This window comes from Lipotes vexillifer, unplaced genomic scaffold (genome assembly GCF_000442215.2).
Source record: "Lipotes vexillifer unplaced genomic scaffold, Lipotes_vexillifer_v1.1 scaffold1783, whole genome shotgun sequence".
Lineage (NCBI taxonomy): Eukaryota > Metazoa > Chordata > Mammalia > Artiodactyla > Lipotidae > Lipotes > Lipotes vexillifer.
In genome coordinates, this window is record NW_006777435.1 from 722,102 (window position 1) to 739,795 (window position 17,694).

Consider the following 17,694-nt stretch of genomic DNA (forward strand, 5'->3'; position numbering starts at 1 on the left):
CCAGGCGATGGCTGGAGAAGGAGCGCTGGCACTCTGCGTGGCCACCAGGAGCAAGGCCCTCCTTCACGGCCCCGAAGGGTGGGCTTCCTGCTGTCTGGGACCCACTAGCTGGGGCCGAGAGCCAGGTAAGGAGGAGACATGGAGCCCTGGGGGGATGCTCATACCCAGATATGGGACCCCTTCCCAGGGGACAGATGTGTGTGCTGAGAGGTGGACCCCAATGCCAACCCCCCTCAGAGACACACATATACCCACATGATGGAAGACACTATATCCAGAGACAGGTCCCCACCATCCCGCTGGAGGCTAAGTGCCTGCACAAGGGCAGGGAGACGTGGAATAGGGCCTGGCACACTGTAGGTGCTCGGCGCAGAGCTGCTGAATGAACTCAGTGAAGGCAGCAGCACAGAGCGTGTGATGGCATTTGAAGGGCCAGCACCTCTGTTCCGGCAGGCCCCGTGACCTGGCACATCACGGCCAAGTGGCCGAGCTGGACTCAGATCCAAGGGGGTTGGCCGTGACCTCTGCCTGGTGTGATCAGGTGCAAAGGCCCAGCAGTATTCCTCTTGCAGAATCTGGAATTTCTGGGAAATTGCAAGGTCACTGACAGAATGTGAGGCCACCGCAGGGCCCCTAAGATGTGGGTGCGGAGAAAGGGATCCAGAGGTAGAGATGAGAAGGGTGGAGGGGCAGGGGTCCCTGAGAGGAGACAGCACACTCCTCCAGGGATTCCAGCCCAGGAGTCAGACGCCCTTGAGGCTTACGGTCACCTGCTAATGCCTCACCACCCAGTCTGGACTGCCCGAGGCTGTCAGATTACACTGGATTACAAGGTCACCCTCCCCACCCAGGACACCAGCTGAAGGTGAAGCATCCCACTCCACAGTGGGACATCCATCCATCCTCCCCCACCCGCAGAAAGTCCAATGAGAGTGGACACAGCAGGCTCGGATCTAACATAAACTCTTTTAATTGCACATTTTCGTCTTGGATCATCTGTGGGGTGAGAAACCCTCTCCTCACTCCCAGTCCCAGCTATGTGGGTACAATCTGATGTCATGGTCTTGCTGTCGGTGAAGGTGTGAAGGTGGCTGCAGGGCTGGCCCCTGAATCTGCACCGGTCTCTTCAGGGCAGGGAGCTCAGACCTGCAGAGGGAGGGCCGGCACAGGTGGAGGTCAGGCCGAAGGTACAGGAGGAGGGACCACCGCTGCCGCCCCAGCAGGGGTCAGGGCCTCCCAGCTCACCGTGGTTGTACTTGCACTGCTTCAGGGCCTCGCTGAAGCCCTCGCACAGGGTCAGGTCACTCTGAGTGGTGGAGCAGTCCAGGAACTGCCTGATCTCATAGGCGCAGGGCCCCATCTGCTGGGGCTGCGGGGCAGCGCGGGCCGGGGCCTGGGGTTACAGCACAGGAAGCAGCAAGGTCAGCTTGGGGTCGGCACCCAGAAGAGGACTCCAAAGCTGGGGGTGCCGGCTGCCCCTCCTAACGCCCCCAGCCCTGCCAGGCCCAGCCTGCCCTGTTTAGCCTCAGCTGCTCCATCCCTGAAACAGGGTGAGCCCACAGCCCTCTCAAAGCCACCCTGTTGGTGCTGGTACAGACAGCATTCCCAGCTGCCCCATAACAGGTATGCTGGCAGGTGGGGGGGGTGGGAGGTGAGAGAAGGTTCTAGAAAAGCCCAGTGCTCTGCTGGAGTATGAGCCCCACCCCCACAATTTCTAGCATCTTCCTGCTCAGCAACACTGATCCTCATTACCCCCGACCCCACCACTAAGCCAGAATTTGGTTCAGGACTGGTGGGGTGTCCAGTGCGGGACAGGCCAGCAGGGAACAGACCCAGAGTCACGGGCTACCCTTCACCCTTGGGTGCAGGGGCTACAGGAAGGGGCTACCTGGGAGAGAGAGCACGGACTCAGGAACTTCAACATCCCTCCCTTCTACTAGGTTTAGGTGACCTTGGGCCAGTCTCTGAGACCCTAAGGGCCTCAGTTTCCCCATCTTTAAAGGGCTGGTTGGTGTCTGTCCACAGGGGTCTAGGGACCTTGGCCTCAGGGGAGGGGCAGGGAGAGCCCGCCTGTGACCAGAGACCAACAGCAGAGCGACTAATAGGACCCTTCTTGGGCACAGTCCCCGGCCGAGGCAGCTCTTGACACCCTGGACACTCCTTGCTGGACGTTCCAGCAGCTCCCCGCTCAGTGGCCTTGAGAGAAGTTGGCCTCAGTTTCCCCTGAGCCCTTGCTCACCTGCTGGGCAGCAGCCTGGGCGGGCTCTGAGCTCCCCCCGCTCAAGGCTCCGGTCAGGGCGCTGCCCATGACGTGTCCCACAGCCGAGCCCACGGCCACTCCGGCGGCCGTGGTCGCCATCTGCGCCATCAGGCCGGGCTGGCCCGACGGGGCGGGGGCCGGGGCCACGGCCGAGGGCGGCGGGTGCGCGGGCGGGGGGGCAGGGGGCGCGGCGTTGCGGCTGCGGGATGGGAAGAAGCAGGGTTAATCCCGGCCGGACTCCAGGCCGGCGGCCCCACGGGCCCGCAGCTCCGGAGAGGCACCCTCTCCTCCTCCCCGAGGGTGGACGACCACCGTCTTAGACGCCTGATTGCGGTACCCCCGCTCCTCCCCCGCCAAGATGGCGCAGCAGCCGCCAAGGTCACGCTGTCATGTCCTTGGGGGCCGCGCTTCCCCAGACCCCACCCTGCAGGGCCTCGTCCCGCTCCCACCTGGCTGGCCGGGCGCCCATGCTGCGGCTCCCCCGGGGCATGGTGGCGGCGGTGGGACCGGCTGAGCCGAGTCGGAGACAGCGACGGTGACTGCTGTTCTGGTTCGGGGACGAAGGCGGCGGCGCCTGTCACTGCCGGCGCTGCGGGGCGGGGCCGGGGCGGGGCCGCGGAGACACGCCCCCGGCCGGAGGCTCGGGACCCGGGGCCAGGCTGCACCCCCGCGGGTCACCCGGCCTCTCCATCAGGCAGCACCCGTTGCCGGTGACCCTGCTCCCTCCCAGCTCCTGGCCTAAGCTATGTGCGCCCTGGGGACACGGGCCGCTGTCGCAGGGCGCCGAGGGCGTACGCAGGAGCGAAGCCTGGCCCTTCAAAGACCACCGCGGAGCTCTGGGAGTAGAGCTAGGGGCTGTCCCGCGCTCGGGAAGGGGGGCACCGGGAGGCCGGTCCCTGCTCCTCCCCCTCCTATCGGACCGGGCTCGCTGGCTCCGGCGTGGCCTCAGGGTCGCGGGTGGACTGGGCAGGGGAAGAAGCACCGACCCTCCGCGACGGTTCCCGGAGCTCCCGCCAGGGGGCGTCCGGACCGCTCTCGGACTCCTTCCCGGCAAAATCACTGCGGGGCGCGGGCAGCCCCCGCTAGGGTGCGACGAGGCCCCCTGCGTGGCCCTCCACCCAACCCGACCCCCTGCCCCACAGATGCAGCGCCAGACCCCTACAGCGTTTTTGCAGCGTGTCCCTTCCAAAGGCCATAACCTAGAGGTGTTTGTGCGGGTTTGAATCCTGTGGCCTCGAATTTTACCACCTTGGTTCCAGGCCCAGGGCAGGGCAATGCCGAATTTAGGACGCTTTCCAGCCCTTCGGGAACTGGAGGTTTTCATAGTCTTTTATTGCTACCCTTAGCGGGGAGAGGTCCTGACCTCTTTACCACCCCCTCATCACTGTCCCCTATGCACGAGGGAGTCCTCCCAGCACCAGGACTGTGGGGAGGATGAAATCACCCACAGCAAAATCATGGGGGAGGGGTCCCAGGTGGGGAGAGGAGGCCCCTCTGTGAGGAAGGGGCAGAAGGGACGGAGGGGACATGGGCAGTGCCTGGCAGGCTCAGCATGTCTCTACTGTGTCCCAACCACACAGTCCTGTCAGCCAGCCTGGGAAGCAGGGCCCTCCCCTGACCCTCATCCGGGCCTGGGCTAAAATTTTCTCCTCTCCGTAGTGGGGGTGACCATTGGCCTCGAGGTGAGGGAAGCATGTGAAGGGTGGCTACTCTCTCCTCATAGACATGCCAGGCCTGGTCCAGCCTCCACCCCTTTGCTCATGCAGCCCCTGACCACTTGTTCCCATTGCCAAACTGGCCCTACTAGGCTGATCAGGGTCCTCCTCCTGCAGGAAGCCCTCTGTGACCAGCCCAGCTTGCTGTAACCATGGCTCTCCACTGCGGCCTACAATGTGGGAGGTTGTTACTTGAGCTCCCATGACAGGTGGACTGTGGTTCCGCAAAGCAAGGCCATGCTCCCCTGGAGGCACTCAAGACCACTTAAGGTAGTTACACAAATATATGTATATATATTTTTAATTTTTTTACACAAATATTTTTACTGTCTATATTCTCATGTGTATCGGAAAAAAACATACAATTAGCTCATCAAATCTATGATTTTTTTTCAAGTCATAACCAGTTTTATTGCAAAAAGACCCTGTACACATTTATCAATTCTAGTACCTTAATATCTACCCAACAAGTCATTAACATACAGAAACATGCATCATGAGAAGCAAGAAATATCACCCATCCCTTCTGCATATTAGCAACTTGTCACTCCTGAGCAACAGTGCTCACATCATTGAGGTCTGTGAACAGTCAGTCACTTTTCGCATTCATCCTGAGTGAAAGATGGAAAGACTTAAGTACAAATGCAACATATTATAAACAATTTCTTACAAAAGAAGTCACAAATTAAACCAAAGTATTTTACAGAATTTACTACAAAACACCATAAAAACTGCCTTCACTAAAGCTCTTTCTCCCCGTATCCGGCGAGCCAACTGGATGTCTTTGGGCATGATGGTGACTCTCTTAGCATGGATGGCACACAGATTAGCATCTTCAAATAAACCCACCAGGTACGCTTCACTAGCCTCCTGAAGCACACCAATGGCGGCACTCTGGAACCTCAAGCTGGTTTTGAAATCCTGGGCGATCTCCCTCACCAACCTTTGGAAAGGCAGCTTCCGGATCAGAAGCTCGGTGGATTTCTGGTAACAACGGATTTCTCGAAGCGCAAGAGTCCCGGGCCTGTAGCGATGAGTTTTTTTCACCCCGCCGGTAGAGGGGGCGCTTTTCCTGGCCGCTTTCGTGGCCAGCTGTTTGCGGGGCGCTTTGCCACCCGTGGACTTACGAGCAGTCTGCTTGGTTCGGGCCAATTTCTTTCACCCAATGCCTAAGTTCTACGCCGCTTCTCCGACAGCCGCGCTGCTCCTGCTGCCCAATGAAGAGCCACAGTCGCCGAACTAACGGAAGAAGCTCCTCCGACTAACGACCAAACCGCTCCGCGTTAAATCTATGATTTCTTGACCAATGTGGCTAAAATGAGGCTGAAGTAGGCATTTCAATTTTTAAAAGTAAATCACTTTAAAGAAAAAGATGGCAAACAGCCCAGGTAGTAAAAATCACTGCTGTCTTTCCTCTCCTTGCACTCTAGGGGTCTCTGTAGAGCCTCCCTGGAGAGGCTGTGAAGGCTCCCTGGACTGGAACCGGAGGGAGGGTTGAGTCAGCCGGTGTCCCTCTCCTCCCTCTCCCCACACCGCCTCCCCCCTTCTTAGGCCCAGGATGGGTGCACACAGCCTCACACTGAGGCAGCTCAGCACCCCGCCCGCCAGGACAGGAGCCATCGCCTATGTCCTGGCTCACCAGCATTGCCCATGATGGAGCGGATTGCCTGGCAAGCTGGTGAGGTCCCTGGTCATCACAGGGAGTATATGAGCCTGGAGGATCCCTTCCAGCGTGTGGTCATCACCCCCTCCTCTGATTCTCACCTACCTATCCCCGGTCTCAGGAGGCTGGGCCGCAGGGGCCCAGAGGAGCCTGTTAGTCCCTGACCAAGGGGCAGCCTGGGCCCCCAGTGCCCCACTCACACACTGCCCCCCATGGCTTTCTGACCGTACCCTCCCTCCAGCTGACCAGGTAGAGGACCTTCTGACCCCTCTGCCTGCCTGCTGGTTTGGAAAAGCCTGATCTCGTCCGACCTCCCTCTTAGGGCTTCAGTTTCCCCATCTATAATTGTCTATGGTTCTGCGCCAAGCTGGGGTCCTGGCCAGCCGTCTCCATATGCCTCAGTTTCCTCTGGGGCACATTTTAATATCCCTTTCCTCACAGCGGCTATAGTGCCGTCTTCCAGATGGATCAGCTGAGGCTCTGAGGAGTGGCAGAACTTGCCCGTGGGTACCGCCACCTGTCACAGACTAACAGGAGGTCAGAGGTCAGGCCCCCGGGGAGACCAGCTAGGGATACGCCTCCCAAAGGTGGCCTGGTCAGGAGGGGGAGGAGTGAAACGCGGCTCCCCTCAGACTCTCCACCGCATCGGGGAAACTGAGGCCCGGAGCAGCACCGGCTGGCCAGGGTTCCCCAGCACCAGGCCCCTGAGACCGCAGGGACGGCCCGCCCGGGAAGGACTGGGTCCGCGGGCCGGCCCCCGCCTGGCCAGCCCTCCCCGCCCACCTCCCCCACCCTGGCCGCCAGCACAGGGCGAGTGCAGAACAAAAGATGCGGGGGCGGGGCCGGGAGGGCGGGGGCGGGGCGGAGGCTATAAGGGGCGGTGGCCGGCGCGGCCCAGCAGGCCCAGCAGCCCCGGGGCGGATGGCTTGGGCCGCCCGGCTCCGCGGCGCGGCCCCGCGCACCCTCCTGCTCCCGCTGCTGCTGCTGCTGCTCCCGCCGCCGCCGCTGCTGGCCCGGGCCCCGCGGTCGCCGGTGAGTGCCCGCCGCCGCTGACCACCCCCCGCCGAGGGGCGCCGGGCACGCGGGCTGGGCCCGGTGGCCGAGCTGGACCCACGGGGATGCCCGGGGTGGCCCGGCGCGGCCCGTTACCCGAAAAGCTGTCTGGGTCCCTGGGGGGCGTGATAGATAGTGAACTTCCCGTCCCTGGAGGTGTGCAAGTGGAGCCTGCGCCGGGATCGCTCAGGCTGGTGAGCGGGACTCCGCACCACCTTCCCAGCTCTGGGACCTGCTCCTCGGCGCCCCGGCCGAGATACTGGGGTGTGTGTTGGGGGAGGTACAGCGGGAGTGTCTACAGGGCCCCCTATTCACTGCAGGGACAAAGCCCAGCAGGTCTCAGGCTGGCGTCAGCCTCCAGATGTGTGGCCTCCGTGAGCACACTTCCAGGCTGGAGGGTTAAGGAAGCGCTGGGGAGGGCAGCCGGTGCCGGGGAAATGGGGTCTGGAGGGTCTGGAGGAGGCGCCTGGCACCTGAGACTGGCGATATTGGGGAGCGTGGAGCCAGGAGGCAGCATGAGTGTGAGAGCTAGTGTGTGTTATATGAGTTGGGTGAGAAAGAAGGGGCCGAGAGCAGGGAGTCGAGACCCTCAGAGAGCAGGGGGTAGGGTCAGACCGGGAAGGGAGAGGAAGGCGTGGTCTGGAGAGGAAGGAGGTCCGGCGCGCGGCAGCCTGTGTGTGCCTGGGAAAACTGCACCCTCCCCTCCGGCTGGCGCTTGGGGGGAACAGTCCCAGGGGCGGCCAGGTGGGCCTGGGGTCACGCCTGGGCAACTGCAGGCCCAGAGCCCGCTGGGTACCCAGCCCACTCAGACGCCCAGCTGAGCATCCAGCCAGCCCAGGCAGGGATGGGAGCATTAGGGGGGTGGCAGGTAGAGTCCAGTGAGGAAGGAGGTCTGGCCAGGCTGGGCCCCTCTGTCCAGCCACGCCAGCTCTGCCCTCCCCTGCCCTGGCTATAGGAGCAGGAGAGGACAGAAGGGGTGGTGGGCACCTCAGTCCAGGGACCCTGCCTCTTTCCCAGCCCCTCCTGGTCCCCTAGACCTTGGGGCAGAGTCAGAAATCACCCTGGGTAGCTGTTGAATCCATGGGGTTCAGGTATGGGAGAAACCTGGGTTTGAACCACGTGACCCTAGGTGAGCCCTCTGGAGCCTCAGCACCCCCGACCCCAGTCTTGTCTGGGTGGGTGGGAGGCAACAGTGCCCACTGCTGGGCTGAAGAGTATATGAGGTGAGGCCAGGAGAGGGCTCAGCCAGGCACACTGGAGACTTCACCTGCAGCTGCTACTTTGCCACTTGTGCTGTGTCAGTCGGGGCTGGGTCTGAGCTGGGTCGTTGTCTGTCACGCTGCAGATATGCAGGGAGCATTTGGGGTCGCCTCCGATGTGTTTATCCCCAGACTGCTGTTGGCAGGGCCAGAAAAGCTCTGTAAATATTTATCCATCCCAGTTCACAGCCTTCAGGGTTGATGAAAGCCCCGTCGCCCAGTGGGGTGGACGCTGCCTTCCCTTCTGGAGCCAGCGGGGGAGGTGGGGGGAGATGGACCTGCCTGCCCACTAGCGGTGTGACTTGGGCAGGTTGCTTGATCTCTCTGAGCCTCAGAGGGGCATAGAATGGCGTGGTGATGCTCCCTGCCTTCCTCACAGTCTAACCAAATGCCCTCCCCTCAGGGTCACCTCCTGCCCACAGTAGAGAGAGTAGCTATGAGTAACTGTCCCGCTGGGCCAACAGCAAACAGACCCAGCACTTTCCAATCTGGGGTCTTCCCTCACCTCCCCTCTGCTAGGTACCTCCCATTTTCCTAATTGGAGGTTGACCCAGGGGCTGACCCCAAGCCTCTAGCTCAGCCAGGAGGCTGAGTTCCCCAAGAAATTCCTCGAGTATGTTTGAGGCTGTGGTTTGGTGCCCGCCAGAGAAGGGTGGGGTAAAGGAGCTGGGCACCCTCCCCAGGGCAGGCTGAGGGAGGCCGCTGGCCGAGGAGGAGGCAGACCTTCTCCAAAGAGGCGCATTTCTCAGGAATGTGGGTTTTGGAGACAGGCCAGAGCTGGGGGGATGGGGGGCTATGGATGGGGAGGCATGAACCCCAGGTCTAGGGCCAGCTCTTGGCTGAATTGCTGTGTGACACTGAGCCAAGACCTTGACCTCTCTGGGCTCTGTTCCTTCCCCTGGGAAATGGGGTGATACTTGCTCCCCAATCCCCCAGGGCTGTAGATGAGGCCAGGCATGGTCTATGCCCACCCCACACCTCACTGCCTCCCAGCTGCCCTGGGGGGACTGGCACACCCATCTGAGGAATCAGGTTGCTGCGTGCCAGGCCTTGCAGCTAGGGAGGGCCCCTGGCCCCAGGCCGGAAAGGACTTGGGAAGAGAGTGTGGGAGGTCGGCAGGGCAGGGAGCATGTGTCCTATCCCAGCAATGGGAAACTGAGGCCAAGAGCCCTTAAATGGTGGGCTCCAAGAAAAAGACCCCACTGCCCAGGGGCCTTGATCCTAGTGCCTCCTGCTCATTCGCTCTCCAGTACCAATGAACGTGATGTGGGCGGGGAGTAAGAGGCCCCTGGCTCATGGGTGGACCCAGCACGAGTCACTTTTCCTCTCTGGGCCTGAGAGCTCCCTCTTCTAGCTGCAACTCCTTTGTTACGATTTAAAGTCTGGAAACTTCAGGGGAGCTGTAGGGAATTGGGTGGAGCAGATTCCCAGGTGTGGGAGGGGAGGGCCCACGGGGCAAGAAGCCAGACCAGGAAGAGGCTCTTCTCTGCGCCAGATGCTGCAGCGGGCATTACAGATGGAGGTCATTTAGCCCTTTGCCACGGCACCATTCCCATTTGACAGATACGAGAGTCGAGGCTAAGAGAGGACAGTGACTTGCCCAGGGTCACTCCATTCAGGGTCTCCACAGCACAGAACTGGGCCTTCTGAATCTCAGCCCGTGGCTCTTTCTGCTGCACTGACAGCCCCATGATCCAGGGGTCCTCGTGGGGGATCCATGAGGACTTGGTGCCTCGTGGGGGCGGGAAAGGAAGGCACACCCAACCTCCCTCTGTGGCTGGGTGCTCAGGCCTCACTGCGGGGGCAGAGGAGAGGAGCAATTTCTGCTTGCAGGCATAAACAGAGCTTGCAGGCTGGGCTCTGGGCTGTTTGGGGCTCCCAGGAACGACGCAGCCCTGGCCTTCCTGGGGAGGGTCCTCAGACCCTGGCCAGGGTTGGGGGGAAGGAATCTATTTATCCTGGAGGTCTATGGGCTAGACCTTCCTGGGGAGGGGAAGGTGCAGGCCGTCATGGCTCGTCACGTAAGTCTGGGGTCCACATCCTTGATGTGAGACCTGGCATGCGTATCCTCCCCAACTTATGCCGGGGATGGAGGTGGGGAGGTTCAGTGAACCTGCCTCCAGAGTGCCTGGGAAGTGGCAGGTACTTAATCATTTCCCCTTCCTTCTCTTCTGTCACCAAGGTGAGGCCAGCATGGGTCCCTTCTCCAGGGGTAGGGTGACCCCAGCCTGAAGAGCAGAGCAGAGTAGCAAGTAGCAGGTGGGCTGTGAGTGCAGACAGCCCGCCACCTGCCAGCTGTGCCCCCCACAAGTTGTTTAACTTCTCTGGGCTCCGGATCCTCACCTGAGAAATGGGGATGATGACTGCAGAGATGGTGGGAGGTCCCATCAGGGGCTGAGAGCGTGTCCGTGGAGCAGTTGGCAGCATCCTAGCCTAGATACGGGTGAGCTGCAACAGCCATCAGTACTTAGTACTGGCACACTCAGTATGGCTGGTCTCTGTCAGGTGATCAGCCATTCAAGAAGCAACTCTGAAATGGGGAAAACTGGCCCAGGGCCTCACACCCCAGAAGCTCCAGGTGTCTAGAGGACCCCTTCATCATGGGGAGTCCTTGGGGGTTGAGTGGCTCCAGGGTGTTGAGTTCTTGGTGGCTCTGGAATCGGGAGCTGGGGGGGTTAGGATGCTCATCAGAGCTCTAGGGCACCCAGGGCCTGGGAGAGCCGCCAGAGGCTGAGGCCGAGGGTGGGGCCCGGGTGGCCCAGCTCCCGCCCCAAATATGGCTGTGGGGAGGCCACAGCGGCCCTGACCAGACAGGCCCAGACTAGACAGGCGCTGAGTCTCTCAGCAGACGGCACTGCTCTGTGCCTCTCCCCCAGCTTTACTGTGTCCCAAGCCGGGCCTTTGCCCCCTGCCTGGGATGCTAGAGTCCTCACCTGGCCCAGCCATGCCCTTGCTGGGTGACCCCGCCGGGTCTCTCTACCTCTCTGAGCTTGTTTTTTCCATGCGTGAGAACTGCGACCTCCATCCTGGGACTCTCGGAGGGTGGGAGCTGCAGGTCAGAATCACAGTTTGTGGTCCATGGGCTCTGGCACGGTGGGGCTGGGTGTCTGGTAACTGTCTGCCCCACATACCCCTGTGGAGGGGGCAAACAGAGCACATCTAGCCCCGCCGTGTACCCAGCCCTGGCAGGGCGTGAGCAAGACTGCCACCAGCAATCAGACCTCAGTTCCCGGTGCCCTTCGCACTTTGTGTGCACTGCCTGCTTCATCCTCAGATCCACGCTCTGGGGAAGTGTCGTCCCCATTTGTCAGGTGAGCAGACTGAGGCAGGACTGCAGCCCCTCCACGCTGGGGAGTGGCTGCAGTAGCTGTCCTGGGCAGGAGCCAGCTCACGTAACTGGAGAGGGCAGAGTGGGGGCCGGGGGCGCCCAGGAAGAAAGGGAGGTGGAAAGGTATCTGCTGGGGGGGTGGAGGGGGAGCTTCCCTGGCCTTTCCTTGGAAGCTTTGTGGGGTCCCTTCCTGGGTGTGTGTGAAGAGTACAGTCAGAACCGCACCCCGACCCAGTCCTCACCAGCCCAAATGGCGGGAGTAGGTGCCCGGCAGCCCAGGCCCTCCACAAGGGGGCAGGAGGTGGTATGAGGCCTTGGAATCAGCATTTGGACGCCAGTCAGCCTGCGCCAAAGGGCTCTGCTGCGTGACGGCCTCAGCTTGGCCTTCGACACGGCCGGCTGGGGTCAAGTGAGGGTGCGCTGACCGTCCACACCTCTGACCATGGGCCACCAGGACCCAAGGCTTGAGCAGGCCCCTGCATCCTCTCTCCTGCACAGGATGCCCACCGCCGCCACCCAGTGAGGAGGGGTCCACAGCCCTGGCGTGAAGCTCCTCCCAGCAGCCCAGCATCTGCCCCGACCGCTCAGGAGGCCCCTCAGCCTGCCGCCGGCCCCAGACCTCCCCGCTGCGGCGTGCTTGACCTGCTGGACGGGCCGAGCGCCCACAACCGACAAAAGCGGTTTGTGCTGTCGGGCGGGCGCTGGGAAAAGACGGACCTCACCTACAGGTAGGGCCAGGGGCTGCGAGCAGGCTCTCGCCCTCCACCTACCGCCCTCACCCTGCTTCTTGAGACACACTTGTGCCAGATCCCCATGGTAACAGGCTGGTGTATCCACTGGCCCCCAAGCCCCCTGGGTCAACACCCCAAATCCACACTTAGATGCCCACACAGATGGTACCCCCTGTACCCATGCCCTCCCTCAGCAGAGGAGTCTCAGCACATGCCTGGTCACACTGTAGACATGTGGGGACACAGCCTTCAGTCAGCCAGGCAGCCTCTGTGGGGATGCACTAAGGGCCAGGTCCTGGGATTCTGTGGTGAATGAGGCAGACACGGCCCCTCCTCTCAGCGAGCTAGGTGTTATCCACACCGGGTTCATATCTATCGCTGCAACTTGGGATCCAAGCAGGTAGGGAGCAGCAGTGGCAGGACAGGTAATAGCTCAGGTGACCTGAGGCCCCTCGGGGTGATGCAGCGGGGCTCATCCTGGGAGAGAAGGTGTGAATACTGGTGTGGTGCCCCGAGGCATTGGAGCCGAGACTGCTGGGGGCTCTGGAAATGTCCTGGGTGGGGAGCTGGGAACCAGGAGGCGGCAGGTCTAGGGCCCAAAGTCTCCCTACAGTGAGCGGTATAGTCAGGTCTAGAAGGTGGGCCTCGGGGCTCCTGGTCCTGTGTTCTTTCCACCCAGTGCAGATACCCATGGGCACCTGAGGACACAAACACACACAAAGATGTGCCCATGTGGCAGAGGGACTGGTGTGCCACACCTGAGGCCCAGGGCACACCTGGCCTGTGTCGTGCATGCCTGCTCCCCCACTGAGCAGCATCCAGGGGCAACTCGTGGCCCAACAGCCATCAGGGGCTGACGCTGCCCCATGAGCCAGGTCCAGGCCCCTGCTCCTCCCCCAGGATCCTCCGGTTCCCATGGCAGCTGGTGCGGGAACAGGTGCGGCAGACGGTGGCAGAGGCCCTACAGGTATGGAGTGATGTGACGCCACTCACCTTTACCGAGGTGCACGAGGGCCACGCTGACATCATGATCGACTTCACCAGGTGAGCCAGTGGCCGGGGACCCCTCTAGGAATGAGCCCCACCCATCAGCAGCCACTGACTCTGCCCCCACTCCCCTGCAGGTACTGGCATGGGGACAACCTGCCATTTGATGGACCTGGGGGCATCCTGGCCCATGCCTTCTTCCCCAAGACCCACCGAGAAGGGGATGTCCACTTCGACTATGACGAGACCTGGACAATCGGGGACAACCAGGGTATGGGCTGGGGACCCACTTTCCAGATGGGGCTACTGAACATCATAGAGAATGGGGACTTGCCGAGGTCCCTGAGCTGGGCCCGCAGCTCAGTGTCTTGCTGCAGGAGCTCGGGGATTGCTGGGCTATCTCCCTTTTCCAGGCACAGACCTCCTGCAGGTGGCAGCCCACGAATTTGGCCATGTGCTCGGGCTGCAGCACACGACAGCTGCTAAGGCCCTCATGTCCCCTTTCTACACCTTCCGATACCCGCTGAGCCTCAGCCCGGATGACCGCAGGGGCATCCAGCACCTCTACGGCCGGCCTCGACTAGCCCCCACCTCTAGGCCCCCAGACCTGGGCCCCGGGGCCGGGGTGGACACCAACGAGATTGCACCACTGGAGGTGAGGCCCAGGAGGGTGGGGAGGCGGGAGGCGAGGCCCTGCTTCCAGCCCTGACCCCCACTGCTGGCCTCTGTGGCTCCAGTGCAGGCTCTTTTTGACCCTTCTCTCCTACCCCAGCCAGATGCCCCACCAGATGCCTGCCAGGTCTCCTTTGATGCGGTCGCCACCATCCGCGGCGAACTCTTCTTCTTCAAGGCAGGCTTTGTATGGCGGCTGCGCGGGGGCCAGCTGCAGCCCGGCTACCCCGCGCTGGCCTCGCGCCACTGGCCGGGGCTGCCCACCTCCGTGGATGCAGCCTTCGAGGATGCCCAGGGCCACATCTGGTTCTTCCAAGGTGAGTGGGGGCTGGAGGTCACACTTCAGGAATATCATGGTCAAGGGTAGGGACAGATGGCACACATGATGAACAGATGGAGGGTGCCTCGAACTCTTGGGGCCAAGGAAGAGTATGGCTCACTCCTCTGGGCACAGCTGGGAGGCTTCCTAGAGGAAGCGGCTCTCGAGGTTGGAGTGGAATTGAAGGTATCACACCCCGTGGAGCATGTGTGATCATTACCCCTGGTCTAGAGATGAGGCTCCGGGGCTCAGAGGTGGTGAAGTGACCTGCATGAAGGCACAGCTTGGAAAAGGCAGAGAGGGATGTGATCTGGGTCTGGCAGAGATGAGAGCCTGGAGCATTGCGGGCAGCAGGGACTTCACAAAGGCCCAGCTAGGGCCTGCTGCGGCAGGGCTGGGCCCAGGGATGGGCAGCAGGTGCCTGTCCGTGGCAGCCAAGTGCAGGGAGGGAGCAGGAGCCCAGGCGGCCTCTCTGCTGCTTAGGGTAAACTTCCCCACGTGTACCTCCCAGTGCCTGCATTGCCCAATGTCCTACTTGGGGGTGGAGGGTGCCAAGCAGGCATTACTGGCCTTCATGTTTTACGGACAAGGAAACTGAGGCTGGGAAAGTCCATGGCCATGGTGGTGGCTGGGCGGGTCCACAGTGGCTGGATGTGGCAGTTGGGCAGCTTGTTGCAGCCTCCACTCTCTAACAGGGGCTCAATACTGGGTATACGATGGTGAGAAGCCAGTCCTGGGCCCCGCGCCCCTCTCTGAGCTGGGCCTACTGGGGCCCCTGGTCCACGCCGCCCTGGTCTGGGGCCCCGAGAAGAACAAGATCTACTTCTTCCGAGGCGGAGACTACTGGCGCTTCCACCCCAGCACCCGCCGTGTGGACAGCCCTGTGCCCCGCCGGGCCACCGACTGGCGAGGGGTGCCCTCTGAGATCGACGCTGCCTTCCAGGATGCTGACGGTGCGCTGGGGGTGGGGTGGCTGGGGGAAGTGGGGTGGTGGCTGCATCTCCCACCAGTGGTGGCTGGGCATCAGCTCTCATTGCGGGTCCTCTGCCTGGCGAACTCCTTCTCCACCCCCTCCTTGTGCCAGGGCAGTGCTAGACCCCTGTGCTGCAGATGAGAAGACTGAGGGCCAGAGAGGTGCAAGGACTTGCCGAGGTCCCTCGGTCGTGCCTGGTGAAGTAATAACTGCTGCTTGCTGAGGGCCAACGAGGCTCTGGGCACAGTGTTGAGCTCTGTACATGTCTCATGCGATTTCCCGATGTAGCATCTGTTATGAACCCAGTTTCCAGAAGAGCAAACAGAGATTCAGGTGGTGAGGTACCTAACCGGGGCCACCAAGGTGGACAGAGCCAGGACCTCCACCCAGGCAGTCCCTGCTTCTAGCCAAGAGCCACCTGCCTCCTGTGATCTTGGAGCACTAGATCTGGGACTCACAGTCCAGCGCTCTCTCCTGTGTCCCTGCTTTGCTTCTGTGCTCCCCCACATCAGGACCTGCTGGGAGAGCTGTCCTGTAGTGGCCTCGGGCTCTTGGGCTCCAGGTTGCCAGTGTCCCCCATCTGACTCAAGGCACAGGAGGGGTGGTGAGAGGGGCGGGATTTGCTTTCCTGAGGGGCAGGAGTTGGGCCTCCGAGGCTCTGGCCTCTGTCAGGCTGGGTGGTAGCTCAGACCAGACCCTGGGGCAGGCAGAAGGGCTTGCCCAAAGGGAGGTTTTGGAAGGGACACCCTGGGGTCTACAGGTTTCAAGGAACTCAGCAGTGGCCAAGGTCTGCCCACTGGGACTTGCCCCTGTGTCCACCCGCCCTGCCTGACCCTCCTGTCTCCTCAGGCTATGCCTACTTCCTGCGCGGCCGCCTCTACTGGAAGTTTGACCCTGTGAAGGTGAAGGCCCTGGAGGGCTTCCCCCGCCTCGTGGGCCCCGACTTCTTTCGGTGTACCGAGCCTGCCAATACTTTCCACTAACCACGGCTTGGATGTCCTCAGGGCCCCAACCCCTGCCAGGACACTGACATTGGCTGGAGACCATGGCCATCTTTGTGGCTGTGGGCACTGGGCGCGGCACGGAGCTGTGCCTACTCGGGGGTGGGGAGGGAGGCGGGCACTGCCATCAGGACTGCAGGAAGGGCCGCGCGGGTCGTGGCCACTGCCAGTGACTGCCTCAGACTGGGCAGGGAGGCTCCGGCATTAAGGGTGAGGGTGGCCTCAGGCCAGCTCCACCCAACCTGTGCTGGTCACAGTCAAACCCAGCTGCCCTGGGTCTCTGTCCCCATCCTTCAGAGTAGCACCTCAGCAGGGCTGGGGGAGTTGGAGCCCTCACTGTCCTGGCTGTGGGGTACCACAGGGTGCTGGCATGTGGGTCCCAGGGCACTGTGCCTTCTGTCTTTTCCTGAGAAGTCAGCTCTGGTAGGTGCTTGGAACTGGCTGCCTTCCATTTGGTGGTTCTGGAGACCTGTTCCCCAGGATCCAGGGCACAAGGGCCAGGCAGCTGGGGAGGGGGGTGCTTCCTGCCAGAGACCCTAGGACCTGGAGGCCCCAACATACCTCAATCCTATCACGGGTCGGATCCTCTCCAGACCTCACCCCACACCAAGCCCTCCAAAGCCATGTAAATGTGTACAGTGTATATAAAGCCTTTTCTTTTTTTTTTTTTTTTTTTTTTTTTTTTTTTTTTTTTTTTTTTTTTTTTTTTTTTTTTTTTTTTTTTTTTTTTTTTTTTTTTTTTTTTTTTTTTTTTTTTTTTTTTTTTTTTTTTTTTTTTTTTTTTTTTTTTTTTTTTTTTTTTTTTTTTACTGAGGACTGTCATTAAACATGGTCATTTTCTACCTGCCTGCCTGGGGTGTCTCTGTGACTGCAAGGCCAGGATCGGGGGGGAGCTGGGCCAGGGAGGTGGGAGGCCTGGCTGGGGACCTGCTCTGCCCTGGGAGCCAGGGTTGCAGCCCACCCCACCCCCAAGCCCCTGGTCCTCGGGGCCGGGTGCCCTGCTTAGGGCTCCTCCTCATCTTGCTGGATGCATGGAGTGGCTTTATCTGTTCCCTGCCTCCCCAATGGCCCCTCATACTCTCCTCCAAGTGGTGCTCACTCTTTCTGATCATGCCACGCTCCAGCCCCTATCCTGCCGCTGTCAAGACAGAACAAAACTCATGGTTACCACCGCCAACCATTCCTAACTCTCCAGGGTCTCCTCGCCTGCCACCCAGCCCCACGCGAATGTTCTTCGGAGTGGCACCTACCAAGGCTGCCATTTATCAGATGGAACCATAGAAATTGTCAGCAGTGGGCCGTTTTTGACCTACTGCAATTGTTCAACCGGATACACGGATGCTTTGATGCTTTCCTGTGTCAGGCCCCGCTCCAGCTGTAAGCGCCCCAGGGCAGGGCTGTCTGGCTTCAGTGCATCCAGCTTGGGGTAGGCATAAAGTGCAGAGTTAAAGAGGGAATGGAGACGGTCCCCCCGCCCCCGCCAACCCCAGCACTCAGAGGATGCACCAGCCAAACCAAACACCACCTGGGCCTTGAAATCCTGCCAACCCCATCCCCAAAGCCACAGGAACAGTGTGGGCCCGGAGCTGGGATAGCGGTCCCTGAGCCCTCCTATCCGCTCAGCTGCACTGAGTTCTTGGGCCGAGGAAACTGAGGCATATGTGCTTCTGGCCTCCTCCAGGCCTTCAGGCCTCGCCTCGTTCCTCCTCACTGGGCTGAGTTACAGTCCCAGC

General features: G+C 61.1%; 3 protein-coding genes and 1 pseudogene across 3 annotated transcripts in view; 2 read left to right on the forward strand and 2 right to left on the reverse strand.

Annotated features, from left to right (window-relative positions):
- The window catches only part of CUNH22orf15 (chromosome unknown C22orf15 homolog), a 2,657-nt gene extending 1,794 nt beyond the window's left edge, over positions 1-863 (forward strand). The window contains exon 6 of the mRNA XM_007451051.1: positions 793-863. Within this exon, the coding sequence (XP_007451113.1) occupies positions 793-863 (71 nt within the window). The remainder of the gene's footprint in view (positions 1-792) is intronic.
- An 89-nt stretch (positions 864-952) lies between these two features.
- CHCHD10 (coiled-coil-helix-coiled-coil-helix domain containing 10) lies at positions 953-2,750 on the reverse strand. The gene is made up of 4 exons (XM_007451020.1): positions 2,710-2,750; positions 2,240-2,459; positions 1,246-1,393; positions 953-1,146 (listed from the first exon to the last, which is right to left on the reverse strand). The coding sequence occupies exons 1-4, from the start codon at positions 2,748-2,750 to the stop codon at positions 1,127-1,129; spliced, it is 429 nt and encodes a 142-aa protein (XP_007451082.1). The 3' UTR covers positions 953-1,126.
- Positions 2,751-4,653: 1,903 nt separating this feature from the next.
- LOC103081391 (histone H3.3 pseudogene) lies at positions 4,654-5,595 on the reverse strand (annotated as a pseudogene).
- Positions 5,596-6,559: 964 nt separating this feature from the next.
- Positions 6,560-15,943, forward strand: MMP11 (matrix metallopeptidase 11). Its single transcript, XM_007451053.1, has 8 exons — positions 6,560-6,670; positions 11,777-12,006; positions 12,910-13,053; positions 13,134-13,267; positions 13,410-13,651; positions 13,769-13,985; positions 14,683-14,940; positions 15,810-15,943. The coding sequence occupies exons 1-8, from the start codon at positions 6,560-6,562 to the stop codon at positions 15,941-15,943; spliced, it is 1,470 nt and encodes a 489-aa protein (XP_007451115.1).
- Positions 15,944-17,694: the final 1,751 nt, after the last annotated feature.

Bases quoted from the DNA above. Each gene is read 5' to 3' on its own strand.
- CHCHD10 (XM_007451020.1), bottom strand. From the start codon at position 2,750: ATGCCCCGGGGGAGCCGCAGCATGGGCGCCCGGCCAGCCAG. The intron at 2,460-2,709 runs GTGGGAGCGGGA...CCCATCCCGCAG, and splicing joins ATGGGCGCCCGGCCAGCCAG to CCGCAACGCCGCGCCCCCTG. The intron at 1,394-2,239 runs GTGAGCAAGGGC...CTGTAACCCCAG, and splicing joins CCCAGGCTGCTGCCCAGCAG to GCCCCGGCCCGCGCTGCCCC.
- MMP11 (XM_007451053.1), top strand. From the start codon at position 6,560: ATGGCTTGGGCCGCCCGGCTCCGCGGCGCGGCCCCGCGCACCCTCCTG. The intron at 13,054-13,133 runs GTGAGCCAGTGG...ACTCCCCTGCAG, and splicing joins ATCATGATCGACTTCACCAG to GTACTGGCATGGGGACAACC. The intron at 13,986-14,682 runs GTGAGTGGGGGC...ACTCTCTAACAG, and splicing joins CCACATCTGGTTCTTCCAAG to GGGCTCAATACTGGGTATAC.